Below are 15,117 nucleotides of genomic sequence, written 5' to 3'. Positions count from 1 at the left end.
TCTGAATACAAAAATCATTCATTGAATTAATGCACCAGTAGTTCTATGAGCTCCAAATTTAAAAGAGGAAATCTCTTATGAGTTCAAAGAATACCTTTTTAATCCGGAAAATTATTTTAGTTACAACACTTAGGAGGTTTCTGTTATATTTAAATGATACTGTGATGTTGCATTCTAATGACACCAACACATCAATAGGAAGATGAGAGAGTATTTTTACAATGTTTTAAGTTAGGTATTTTGAAATATTTTAAATTAGGATGTTCATTTCCACCTATCCTGGATGTTGACCTTAACAATGTGTAAGAATTCTAGGTAAGTCTATGTTGGGCAATCCCCAGTGTTTCTGCTGCAACTGTCTAAAGAAAAGCAAAACCACGCCTTCTTGATTCTGGAAGATTCATTTTACAGAGATGTTTCTTTAAATGCAACTCAAATATTAAAATAGAAAATGTTTCCTAAAGAAACCTGTAATTGTTCTGTCATCCTAACTTTCAGGGTTATGTGATAATAATTCACATACGGTCATTTAATATTTGGTCACCACTCCCTAAGTACTTTTTGTCAAGTGAACATCCTTCTAGAAATAATACATGCTGTCCATTTCTCCCCTTCTTGGTCCTCAGGGATCAATGATGGACGTCATTCAGCTGCTGCCCTGTTGATGTTCCCTGTGGAGTGGCAGCTGAGAGAAAATGCATTCTGGGTGCAGTATGTCAACAGAAAGGAAATTTTGAAAACTTCTAATGAAGAAGGGGCATATGTGGTTTGCCCCATGGCCTAGTGGTTAAGTTCGGCAGGCTCCACTTTGGTGGCCCAAGTTCATAGGTTCAGATCCCAGGCGTGGACCTACACCACTTTTCAGCCATGCTGAGGCAGCAACCCACATATAAAGTAGAGGAACACTGGCTTGCATGTTAGCTCAGGGTCAATCTTCCTCAAGCAAAAAAGAAAAAGAAGAAGTTAGCTCAGGGCAAATCTTCCTCAGGAAAAGAAATTTCTCTTTATTTACTATATTTTTATTTTCTACCCAAAATATTTTATAAATAACATAGATATTTTTTGTTTTTATGTTTCCTTTGTGAGGAAGATTGGCCTTGAGCTGACATCTGTTGCCAATCTTCCTCTTTTTGCCTGAGGAAGATTGTCACTGAGGTAACATCTGTGCTAATCTTCCTTTGTTTTTATGTGGGATGCCACCACAGCATGGCTTGAAAAATGGTGCTAGGTCTGCTCCTGGGATCCGAACCTATAAACCCCAGGCTGCAGAAGCAGAGTGTGTGAAACTAACCACTACACAACTGGGTTGGCCCAACATATAGGGTTAAGAGAGGCAATAATAAATATTTAAAAATTTCCCACAGCAATACAATCATCTTTAAAATTGAAAAAGATTTTAGGGCTTCAAAGTTTTAATTTCATTCCTATGTTTAAAAATTACTTTGAAATAAATGAAAATTACCTAAGTTAAAAATTTTATGGATCCCTGAAAAAACAAAATGAAGAAAAGAGTTTTTCCTTTCTTCTCTCCTTCCTTCCTTTCCTTTTAAAAATATTTTTTCAAAAAATATACATCTTTTGTCATATAAATCAAAGTGTATAGATATTACTTGCAAATTTGGGGGGAAAAGTGATTCAAAGATAAAATACAAGAGTGGATTGTAAAGACAACTGTCATATAATCTCATTTATATGTAGAATCGAAAAAACCAAAGTGTGGATTGCAATTCATCTCTTGTGCCTTATAATGGGGAAAAATTATTTTCAGTTCCACTGTCTAAATAGCTTACTCAGTAATAAAGTTTTAAAACTTTTCAGTGAAATCTCATAGAAATCATTCCTTCATTTTACTCTTTAAAATTATTCAAAACTATCAGAGTAAAGGAAAATTTTACTTTTCAACACCCCTAAGAAACATTTATGGGAATAGTCCGTACAGAATAGATCCCATCTTCTGTACGAGTGTCAGGACTGTGTAGCAGCCTGGAGCCAGGAATGGACTTAGGAAAGATTCAACCAGGGGCAGCATGTGGGACAATAAGGCTCTCAGCTGCCCTCTTAAAAGTCCACCCTATAATGTTTACATAGCATCTTTCCATAAAGAATTTCAATCCATATTCCACCTCCATTTAAATGTTCTATTTCTGTGAAGTAGGGATGTAAGTTTGACATCGCTCTTATTGAAAGGAAGCACAATATGTCAGGTATTGAGCTTTCTAAAGTCATAAATTTAGTCTATGGCAGCTGGCAGAGAAACTTGAGAGTTCTTTCCCCTATAATTTCCTGCCTACTAAATTAACTGAATTTAATAATTTGATGTATATTCTAAATTATGTGCTCTTGCAGAGACAACAGGAATGTATGGATAGATTTTATGATACTTATTCTACATGATTTGAACATACACCCCTTTAAAAACTCCTTGAGAGTTGTTGCTATTTTTCTTGGACTGCTCTTCTCCAAGGAGGAGGATACATACAATTTTTGTTCCACTTCTTCATAGAAATCTCTTATCTCGAGAATTCAACATTTATGCTCAACCTTCAAATACTAATTCAAATCCTCTTTTAAAAATTATTCAAAATGCATCTTTAGATATGTGGACACATTTTAGGATTTCTATAAATAAATTTTCATTCCCAAATTATTGTATTTCTTTCCAGGCATATTTACTTATACAAGTCTTTTATTCCCATTTGGAGTCTGATCTTGGTCTTTTTCAGTTTTTAATTTCACTGCATCTGCTTCTTGCCCAATATTCTCTTAGAACCTCTGGCCGCCTCCTCTGAGTGTTTACCTTTCTGTTCGTGCTTAGACACAGCTGCCGGTTCTTTCTTGTCCTTCTCTTTGGGTTTCGGCGATGTTTTCTGAATTTCTTTTCCTTTTGCAGCTGTTGGCTTCACTTTCTCCTGTTTTCCAGCTTTCACTTCCTTTTGAGTCTTTTCTTCAGTCTTCTCTTTAGTCTTAGCTTTCTTGTCTTCTGTATAGAGTTAGAGAAAAGTTGGATTATTTTTGTTTATTTACCAACACAGCATTTCATCTCTCTTTGGTTGTTAAGAACAATTTAAAAAGAAAGAGAAAAGAAAAAACAATAGAGAAATAGTGTCGCTGACATAAACACTTGTGACTATTATCTGACTTGTATATAGTTCATGAAGTGTCATGTTAGAGTATTTAAAAAAAAGAAGGAAATACAGCTCACTTGCTAGTTGGGCTCTTCTTAAACTTGTACTTGAAAACATCGTATTTTAGGTAGTCTGGACCTTAGCATATCGACAGGGAGGTATTGGGGACGTATATCCAGGCATGTTCAGTGAAAGGCAATGCCCACACCAAAGAACCCAATAAAAGAGACCTTTTAAAAGCATGTGATCATTTTGTTCCACAACTGGAATATCTTAAAAAGTCATTCTAGAAATAGAAACATCAACACAGTATTCTTTCCTTCTTTTGCTTTTTCCCCCCAAATCCCCCCAGTACGTAGTTGTATATTTTTAGTTGTGGGTCCTTCTAGTTGTGGCATGTGGGATGCCACCTCAACATGGCCTGATGAGTGGCGCCATGTCCTTGCCAAGGATCTGAACTGGCGAAATCCTGGGCCGCTGAAGCAGACCGCATGAACTTAACCACTCGGCCACGGGGCCAGCCCCTAGACATTATTTATTCTACGGGATCACACATAATCACCGGATATCACAGTAAGTCTACTGTAGTGTTGGATTCTCTCACCTCATTTGCCAATGTAATGGATAGCCTTTATTGTCTCTCATGTTGAAGAACTTGATGAAAACTATAATCAATTTTCTTGACTTTAGTACACTAAGCAAGAATTTGAGACAAAGACGAGATAGTATTGTGAGGTCCCATGAAGAAGAGAATGAAAATGATAATGCCTGATGCTTGCAAAACCAAAATCATCTGTGCCGCTGCATTTAACTGATGGGACCAACACCCTCCAAAGCACCGTTCCTCGGAGACTTTGCAAAGAGATGTTGATACTGTGTTAGGGGCAGGAGGAAATTCCTATCATCAAATAAATTTGAAAATACTAAGTCAAATTGGTTTGTTTACTATGGAATCTCTCAAAGCTGAGGTGTATTGAGGATCTTCAAGGAGGAGGATTACACCAGGCACTGTTTCCCCAAGTTACCTGACCATAAAACTCTCAAACAGAAATCACCCAGTTATTCCACAAACTCCAACATCGCTGTGGCTTCCATGACTATATTCAATCAGGATTTTCTTCTACTTCCTTTAAACCATTTCTAAATCTCCTTTGCTGAGTTCTGCTCTTTTCTACAGCAGACTCATACATTTCTATCACAGAAAACCACCAGCTCTCTGAAAATGACTTTAAATCAAGCTCATTCCAGAACCTCACACCAAAATATTTATTAGTTTCTGTCTAGAGAGAAAGTGCCACTGAGATAGCCAACAGCACCTCAGACGAATACAACTTGTATAGCTTCCCCTAACAAACCCTTCCAGAAAGCCATGGCCTGGGCTCTGAGCTAGTTGCTGGAGCTCTAAAGATCAGCAAGGTAATATTCCTAACTGAGGAAAGTTTAGTATGGCATTTAAAACCCTGCGAAGTCTGGCTCCATCCTATCTCTCCTCTCATAGCATCTTCCTCCACAAGGCTACTTTCTGTTTCTTGAATGTCTTGTGTATTTTCCATGTCAAACATTGCCAGGCTGCATTGTCTATATCTTCCATGTTTTCCACCTATATAAATTTTGCGTTCTGAAATTCACATGGAACAAATGGCTCTGCCATGAGAATTAATCATTCCTTCACCTGGGCTTTGATTTGCCTCAACTTTTACTAACACACACAAGCTATTCCCTATCATATACCTTGTATTACAAATGGTTGCTCACTTATCTGTTTTCCCTACCAGAAAACAGAGAATAAATGTTTACTGAATTCGCAATTTTGATCCAGGAGAGAAAATAGTAAATGTTTCACTATGTTCAGATCATGTGTATAATATAGTGATATATAGATTGCATATGTAAACATGTGTTTAGAAATGAACTTGACAAAACTTGGAAAATTTGCCAACTAGTTTTTTGTTTATACTTTCTTTGTATGTTAAATTGTCATTTTGGTTACCCTAAATGACACCTACCCACTCTTTGTGGGTAGCAGTTAATTTAACCTTAGCTTCATACTACGGAATTAAAGATATGTGAAATTTAGATCTACTTTAATGTTATTATAATTTATAAATGGGCAAAGATAATTTTCTTAAAGACAGAACCATATCTAAGAAGCAATTTTTATCAATGGTCTTAAGTATAAAAATAACAAAATTTTCCCTATTTTAGACATTTGTCAATGACTTTCATCTTTGAAACAGACAACTTTGTTTCATATTAAAAACAAAACTGTGTGAGAATGCACCAATGATGTCGATATAATGAGGAAGACACCATGAAGCTAAAGCAAGACCCAGAACTTTATTTTTATCAGACTGGATAAATATTCTTAAACTTTGTGCAAAATACTTTTCCTGGTTTTTCTCAAAAAGAATTTAAGTGACATTTGCCTTAAGAGTTCATTAGGGAACAAAAAAGCAAAGAGCATGTCAGGTTATATTCAAATCACCCAGCTCTATTTACGAAGACATTTAATTCATGACTTTTTTTCAAATGGAAAACAAAATGGCTGATTCAAAAGAACGACATCAGCAAATTTGATCCAATTTGGGATTAGCATTACCTATTAGGAACTGTACCAGAACCAAAATGTCTTATGCCAAAGTAAGGAAACCACATTACTCAATAAACATTTTACAAACTCTACGTTTTTGGTGTCAGAAAATAACTAATTTCAACTCTCATTCATTCAAGAACTACCAACTGCTTAACTTCTCTGTGCCTCAGTTTCTCTGATCTTGAAAAAAAAAATCACCACGGTAGCTATCTCTTCCTTTAAGGAAGCTATGGAGATAAGTAAAATAATGTGAGCAAAAGAATTTGGACCCTGAAAAGTAAGTTCATAGAAATTTCTAATATTAAATCCACATGTCTTGCATTCCTAGAGCTGTTTGGAAATTCCCTAGAACTTACACAGAATATGCTGTTTAGCAGGAATTGCTTTATTACACTCATTTTAAACATGAGAAATCCAAGAAAAAAAGCCATTTGCCAAAGATAGCACAGCTAATGAGTCAGGAGCAGAAGCAATAGAACAGAATGCCTAACCCATCTCCCCATTACACTAAATTGCATCATGTTATTAATATTAAACTATGCTGATATTATCAAAAATGTATTTTAAGACATATGAGGAGAGGTGTAAATATACACAGACCCAGTGAAAGCAACAGAAAATCTTTTGAAAATAATCAAAACAGTAGTAACCTCCTCTACTTCATCAAACACAGATAGTTGAAAACTTTTACTTCCGGGACAGTTAGACAGCCTGGCCCAAACTTGGCTTACTCCAGTCACTTCTCTTTCCACCATTCTCTTCTTCTTCTTTGTCTTTGTTATTTTTAATTCACTATAGAAATAGACTAGTTTTCAAAGAGGATAGGGGGTCCTACATGTGTTTCCCAGGGTAGACATTGAAAAGTCCAGTCTTTCCCAAGAGGACATCCTGAGGTGGTTCAGCCAGCTGCTGCCCTTGGGCAGGCTGTGCTTGAAACAGAGAAAGAAATGTGCTGTGTTCCACAGCAGTGCCTCTGGGAATCAAAGCTCTTCCGAGGGAGATTCTGCTTTAATTCCGGCCATACCTTCCAAATGTAACAGGTTCTCTTTGTTTCTAACTTAAATGTTACATACTACTATGATGTATATGCCTTTTAAATCTTATTCTGTTTTCCCTGAAATTACTTATTAGACAAAGAGAATTTTTTATGCACTTCCTACATTCCTAACATAATGTATATATAGATATATAAAAGAAAAAGAAAAATTGGAGATAGGCAAGTGTTTGTGTATCTAAATATATGATATATATCATATATATATCTACAGTCATGCATTGATTAACAGTGGGGATATGTTCTGAGAAATGTGTCATTACATGATTTTATCATTGTGCAAACACTATAGAGTGTACTTACACAAACCTGGATGGTGTCTATGTTGTCCGTCACTGACTGAAACATCGTTATGCAGTGCATAATTCTGTATCTGTATCTACATTTATATCGATATCTATATGATCTCCCCCAGAAGAATATAAGTGTATAGATAAAGTATTTGTGATTTGTGGCAGGCCAGGTCAACTCAATGTTGGCCCCTTGGATTCCCCATCTTCTGATATTCATACCCTTGTGTAAACCTCTCCCTTCGTATATGGGCTAGCCTGAGAATTTGCTGCTACTCAAGAATATGTGACTTCCATGATTAGTCTACATAAGATTGTTATTTCTGTCTTGTTAGCTGACTCTCTCTCTTAATAGGTTTGGTGAAGCCAGTTATCGTAGTAGTGACACTCACATGTCAAGGATCTGACGATGGCCTCCAGCCCACAGCCAGAAAGAATTGAGGCCTCAGTCAAAAGCCCTGAGGAATTGAATCTTGTCAACAAGCATGTAAGTAAACTTGGAAATGATCCTTCCCCAGCTGAGACTTCAGATGGGACTGCAGCCCTGTCTAACACATTGATTAAAGTCTTGTGAGAGACTGTAGGCAGAGAACTGAGCCAAGCCATGCCCAGACTGTTGACCCACAGAAACTGTGAGATAATAAATGTGTTGACTTATGCCTCTAAATTTGTGGTAATTTTTTGAATAGCAATAAATAATTAATGCAGTATTAAATAAATATTTGTTGAAGGAATAACTTATGCTTGAAGAACTTTAATTATCTTTGGAAAGAACACTTGATTTATATTCAGTTCACTTGGGGTTTTGTCTTACTATTTATATGACCTGGCCAAATTGTTTTCTCTCCCTGAAGGTAAGTTTCTTTATCTGCTAAACTAGGTAATTAACTGGGATGATCTCTAACATCCCTATTAGCTTTAAGATTTCATATATATGTGAATTTATTTTCACTCACATCTATCAAACAGAAGAGAATCGAATAGAGTAAAATAACATGTATTTAGTTACAAATTCCATCTTGAAATTAAATCCATGCTACTCTCTAGGAAACAAAGTCTCAATTTACAATTCGTCTAGCTTAACTTTGATAAAATTAGATTTAATTATCTCATAGAAATATTTAGTAAAAAATATATCTGCCACCAATATCTTATTATTATATCTAACTGTGTAGATAAACACATTAAATTTTGAAAATAGATTCTAATATTTATCTAAATGATTAGTCTCTGCAAAATATTGGATTGGGATTTCTAAAATATACTGATCACATAAAACTTACATTTTAAATATAAGGAGGAAATTAAAATTTAGGAGATAAGATTGAACTATCAGTTAGAATCCATATTTTTCTAACATCAAACAATTGGTAAACAAATCTAGAATAGCAAAAGCTGGTTTATGCAATCTTCCAAAATATAGAACATTACATAGATATTTTAATTGATTTTTTTCTTTGGCTATTATTAAGACACTTTTGGTTCTCAATGGTTTAAAATATTGATCAAGCTGTATTCATTACCCTTTCTTCTTGAAAAAAAGAAATCCTGAATTTGAATTTTCTAAAATCAAACTCAAAGTATAATACTGGTTAAAAGCTATAAACCAAATATGTTGTGTTAGGTTCTTATTGCTATAGTAACAAATAACCACAAACCTAGCTGCTTAAAACAAGATCCATTTATCTCCTGGTTTACATGGTCTAAAAGTCTTGGCACAATGTGGCTCAGCCAAGTTCTCTCTTTAGGGCCCATGAGGCTAAAAGGAAGTTATCAGCAGGGCTGCATTTTTTACTGGCGGCTCTGGGAAGAGTTGGCTTCCACTCTTATTCAATTTGTTGGCAGAATTTATATCCTCATGGTTTCCATGGGCTCCCCTCAATTTCAAGCCAGCAATGGGAGGCAAGTCATTCTCACACTTCAAATCTCTCTTCTGCCACATCTCTTTGCTTTTAAAGGTTCATGAGATTACACCGAACCAGAGTACTCTAATTCAGAGTACTCTTCCTATTTTAGATCAACCTTAACAACCTCTGCAAACTCCTTTTTGCCATGTAATGGAACATAGCCACAGGGATGACACCAAGGGGTAAAAGACACGGGGGCCAAAATTCTGCCTATCACATATGAGGAAGCTCTTCATTTTCCTCTCGCATTTTGAGATGTTCTATTATTTCAAATGTTCAGTTTTATTATTCTTTAGATAGTAAATTTTAAATGCAAGACCAAGTTAATTTTTATGTAAATGAGTGCTTACAATCTTCCCGTTATCTGTTACTCAAAATGTAATCTCATAAAGTTAAAAAAAAAATTGTTATGGAAATAATAAAGGGAAAAGTTACCTTTTGTCACTGTCTTTGTTTCTGGTTTTTCTTTTCTTTCAATTTTTTCCTTGTGAGTTGCTTAAACAGAAAATTTTATATTAGTACACTTTAATAGACTTCAAGACCAATGTTTCTCTTTACCTCAGTTTTATAGCCACCAAAATCAAGAACGATTTGAAGGATGATGACATTACTGAGCCTAACTCAGGAATAAAGGGTTATCAAAGTAATAATAACTGTATGGAACCCAGTTTGAAAGGCTTGGTATTAAGACTTAGAAAGCATTTTGGAAACTAGTCTTACCCTCTTTTTTAAAGTTATTATTTCAAGTAGATAAAGTTTTCAGGAAAAATAAACTGAGAGAGCAATTTCACAAGAATTTGTCAAAAAATACATCATTTTTTCAGGAAGAAGTACTCTCTTTAGGATTAATGATGAAAAATATTAAAGTCAGGACTAGAGCTTTGATGACGCACAGAGTTTGTCCACAAGGACACAACTGAGTGGTAGGTCTCCCTGTAAGGGACTGTCTTATGCATTGACAAAATGCTTACTTCTCTGGTCCCTGCTTACCAAAAGCTCGCCACTCCAATGCCAATTTGACATCCAAGAATTTTCTCAAATACTCCCTAATGGATAGCACCTTTGGTTGAGAACCATCAATAGAAGATAAAATAATCATAAAGATTACTGATTGAGTGCAGCTTCTTAATTGAACAGTACTTGACATGATTCCTGACAAATTATACCTTCTCATTTTTTATGCAATAAATTAATACGGATATATTTTATTAACTTTTATTTACATAGACTGGTAAAATCTTGTGTCTGTCAAGAGTTTAGGTAAAGGACTTCTGAGAAACACAAAAGCATGTGCAGCTTATTCCTATATTTCAAATATATTAAACTGTGTGCTCTGGTATTTCCTAAAGCACCATATGTTTTTCAACATTCACATACTATTTAAGGGAGAATAATAATGGGAATTAAAGAAACTATAGGAAATTAAATGATAAAAAAGGATTTAATTAAACAGTTGGAAACAGTTAAGGAAAGAGCCAAATCATTAAAATAAAACATTGGCGCCCCATTTCCACTATTTCCAACTATATAACGAGAATAGTAATGTCCATCAGCTTTACTTGTATTATGAAAAGAAAGGATGTGCTCAAAGTAGGTATTTAAAAAACTATTCTTTTAAAATACAGTCTATGAATAGTTTCCCCAGAATCTTGGAGAAATGACGCAAGCCTCACAGAAAGCTTAAAGCATAACATCCAGTTGAAGACCAAGGGACCCTGGCAGCTCAGAGCTACCTAGAAAGCAGACTCCTCCCCTCCAGGGTTTCAGCCTCTCCACCTCTCAGCCTGCCCCCACAGTCCTCTGCGCTATCATTTGGGGTTATGGGCAATAGCTTGGACAATGTCAGTTGAAGGAGCATGACACCAGACTAAGCAGGACACAGTTCACACAAGGTCATGGGGCTACAGTATAATAACTCATCTCATAAAAAACAAACTCCTTTAGTGGTATACAGTAAGTAAAAGGGCACTTACAATGCAGCACTATGTCTCCGCTTTTCAATTTGCAAAAATTTCCTGCAACATTTACAGTTTAAGGGTAACAAATTCTCAACTACTTTTTAGCAAAAAATGGACACTGTGAAGGTTGAAAAAACAAGAAATATCAGGTGATTCCATTTAGTCAGAGTACACGGAACCTGATGCTAATATTCTGTGTAACTCAATAGCGGATGAGAAACAGACACCTGTTACTAGAGCAAAAAAGAAGGCTGTGTTGAAATTCACGGATATTATCACTAAGTAAACATTAATAAAATAGCAACTATTTAATTTAAATTTTCAAGTGAGAATATAGAATAAAGAAGATTGAAGCATGTTTCAACTGATCTGATTGCTAAATATTGTAAAACATTCGACCTAGGTGGAATGTTTCACAAAATAAGATAACTCAGCAGGCTATACATATTACGGACACACAAATCAGCTGAAATCTAGCCCAAATATCCCAGTCATGATCGGCTCTAAAACAACAGCAAAAAGTTAAATTAAAATTCTATTTCACATCATCTATTAAAATGGACTTTTGATGAATTAAAGTTAAATGTAAAATATGAAACTAATTTTAAAAGCTTGAGGAAAATATTAGTAGCTATTGAATCAATCTTTGGATGAAGATTCAAAAGCAGAAATACCAAAAGAAAATATCAACATGTCTAGCCATATACGAATTCAAGAATCTAAAGACACACACAGACATGCATACACACATATATGAATCACACATGTCCACTCACACAAACAGAAACCCTAACATTAACTACAAAGCTAACTGAGAAAAATACTTGAAAAAGTGATACACCAGGGATGTATACACAAATGACCCACACACATATCATCAGGAGAAATGGGCAATGAGTGCCAACAATTACACAAGAAATATACATCACTAGAAATCATAATTAAATCTCTCAATCTATAAATAAGAAACAGTTAAAAATACAGTGGAAGGAAATATCTCTATTTAAATACTATGCAGCTTTTTAAAAAGAATGAGGAAAATATCTATTTACTAATATGGAAAGATCTCTAGGATATATTGTTAAATTACAAAAGCTAGAATATAGGACACGATAAATTTTGTGTAAAAAATAGGAAAAATAAAAATATGTATTATCTTATAAATGCACCATGAAGCTCTGAAAAGATGCACATAAAGCTCATAAAAGTAGTTTACGGAGGCTGGGCGTAAGGCAAGAGGATGCTTTTCACAACGGATTTTTAATTTTTGAACAATGACACTGTATTGCCTATTCTAAATAAATAAATAAATATGAAAAAATATGTAAAAAGTCCAGTCTAATAGGTAATCAAAGGATGCAAGTTAAAATAATGAGATATGCTTTCTTACCTATCAAATTGGCCAATATATTCTGAAATAATATTATCGTTACTGCCTAAGGCAGTCTTGAAACTGCCAGGGGAAAAACGGATACATTTCTGAAAGGTAATTTGGTAACAGAGTTCAAGAGTCTTAAGTATTTTATTTCCTTCAACCCAGAAATTACTCTTTTCAGATTCAATTCTAAGGAAATTGTCATAATATAATTAAAAAAATAAATTCATGGTCATCTAAAATCTGACGTAAAGAAAGAAGCCAAAGGAGGGAGGGATCGGTGTGTTGAAAATAGCAATAAGCATAACTTCATACCTTTCTTTTCAGGTTTTTCTTTTTCTTTTACTTTTTCTTTTTCTCTGGGTGTAACTAGAAAGAAACAGACAATACTTTTCATTTAAATAAAAAGACAATCAACAATGAGATGATTGCATGGCAGTTTTTGATGTTAAAGACTTACCTGCTGCTTTTGGAAATCTTTCTTTAACTGGCGTGGGGTTTTACACAATTAGAGGTTTAAACATTAAGATAATCACAGATTTTTTAATTTCATATTTAAGCACAAACTCATACCAAAACTGGGTCTGATTGCAAAGATAACAATATCCCTCAGCTTTTCCAAATCTTTAACTTCAACTTAATGAATTGGAAAATTTTTAAAAGTTATCATGCCATATGCCAAAGGAGCCCAGCTCAATCAGGGAGGAATGCTAGAAATATGAGGACAAAAGTACAGAGAGATAATCTTCTGAACCTGAAGCAAAGAATAAGCAACCTAAATAGTATGCGTTAATCTTCCACAGAAACATTCCACGTTAAAAATTTTTGAAAATCTACTGGGATGAGAGTAGGATGACACCAAATCCTTTAAAAGACAACAAAATTTAATTTAATATGAGCTGTGATTCAATGGATTAATATAGCAAAGCTCAAAGTCTTCTTTCCCCACAATTTAGTCATAACTCTTAATAATGGCACCTAAAATTATTCAAGCTAGAAACTTGGTACTCATCCAGGATTCGTCTTTTATAGTCTACTTTTGTTCTTTTGCCAAGCTCTTTCATTCCTACCTTTTTAACATTCCTCTTACTCAACTTCTTTTATCCAAAATTACATTCCCTATCATTTATTTACACAAAAATATAGAAAGAGCACCTGTCATTTGCTAAAGATTCTACTAGGCAAGACAGACTCCACCACTGTCGTCATGATGTCAACAAGCTAATGGATGATGGATGCTAAACAAATAATTAGAAAGATAGTTAATTGCAGTTAGTATAATTGGCAATAAAGAAAATATTCAGAGTGGGACAACCATGTATAAAATGAGACCTAATCTAGTCTGTGTGTTTGCCAAGGCCCCTTGGGGTGAACCATGTGAAAGATGAGAAGAAGAAATTAACCTAGTCAGCGAGTGGGAAGGAGAAACGGGAAAGAGATCATTTCAAAAGCTGGAGAAGGATATCCTTCTGGAGTGTAGTATTATTATACATGTTATTACAATAACATCCTGACTAGTCTCTTGAAACTTTAGATTTAGGTTTTTGTCTCTCAGAATAACCTCTCTAACATGACAATCTGATTATACCATTAACCTGTTACAAATAGTGTCTCTCTCATTGCTTAGCATGGCATCTGTCGCATAATAAGCACTCTATCAAATATAAAAATATGTTATTGCTCTCGTGATCTGACATGTTCTTATCAATCCAATCTTATTACCAGGAATTTCCCCTTGAACTTTCCATTCCAGTTATATCAAAATGCTTGTGCCTCCACAAGTACACCACGTGCCCTGTTAATTCCTTTGCATCTCTGCCTGCTTGTGCCTTCCACCTACAATTCCCACATCCACATTTCTTCTCTTCCATGCATCCTTTCAATCCTGGCTCAAATGCCTCATCCTCTGTAAAGTGTTCTTTGATCTCTACTTATTCCATACACCAACTGCACCATGTGCATAATTCTATTTCAGCAATTATATAATAACACTGAACTTGTTCACATATTTGACTCCTCAGTAAGTGAACTCTCTTTCGGGACTATGCCATATTATTTTATTTTTGCATTCACGGCTCCTCACATGGTGTCTGTCACATAGTGGACTCTTATAGATACTTTTGAATAAGCAAAATTCTAAAATATTATAAGGAGAGCTATTTTCATCTTCTAGTACAATTCTATTTATTGATGATGTGGTATAGATATAACAGGCACTGCTTCCAATCACTTAAAATTTTTACAATGTGTTAAAATATCTTAAATAATTAAAACTCCATGAGAACAGAAGAAGAAAACAAGATAGAACATCCAGACATTGTTTTTTCTTTCCATATTCAATGATTCTTTCAGGTATTTCTGAGTTATTAAGTCCAATATAAATATCTCGTAAAACAGGGAAGAGCGTCAGTATTCACGCAGGACCACAAATAGCTTATTTGGTTTCTCTGGATCACTATTAATTAAGCTAAAACCAAAAGAAAATCTTGGCAAAAGCAAAGCATTGTTGAAAAACTCTCTAGGGGAAACCAACTTTGCATGAGATAAGCTGAGCATTCAGAGCCCTGATTGGGGAGAGCCCCAAGAGAACACCTAATCTGTGTCTCTGCCTCTGTGAAGGACCAGACCTCGCCCACCTTGGACAGCTGGTTGTCCACTCTACTAAAGGATTTTCCGATTGACGTGTGCACGGGCATAAATGGGAGAATTAATACAAAATCACGGGAGCTGAATTCAGTCTCAAATTACCATATTAATGCCTTGTTCCTGTTACCCTGGGGGAAAATCGGGTTCCTCGCAGTCAAAGTTTTGATTT

The 15,117-nt window shown here is 35.0% G+C and overlaps 1 protein-coding gene across 1 annotated transcript in view; it reads right to left on the bottom strand.

The window, feature by feature from the left end:
• The window catches only part of TRDN (triadin), a 390,616-nt gene that overhangs the window by 261,772 nt on the left and 113,727 nt on the right, over positions 1-15,117 (bottom strand). The window contains exons 6-8 of the mRNA XM_046675186.1: positions 12,618-12,671; positions 9,405-9,464; positions 2,798-2,980 (exon numbers count right to left, since the gene is read on the bottom strand). Of these exons, the coding sequence (XP_046531142.1) occupies positions 2,798-2,980; positions 9,405-9,464; positions 12,618-12,671 (297 nt within the window). The remainder of the gene's footprint in view (positions 1-2,797; positions 2,981-9,404; positions 9,465-12,617; positions 12,672-15,117) is intronic.

Source organism: Equus quagga, chromosome 11 (genome assembly GCF_021613505.1).
Source record: "Equus quagga isolate Etosha38 chromosome 11, UCLA_HA_Equagga_1.0, whole genome shotgun sequence".
Classification (NCBI taxonomy): domain Eukaryota; kingdom Metazoa; phylum Chordata; class Mammalia; order Perissodactyla; family Equidae; genus Equus; species Equus quagga.
Note: the sequence above shows the minus strand (reverse complement) of the source record. Positions and strands in the feature narration are given on the sequence as shown.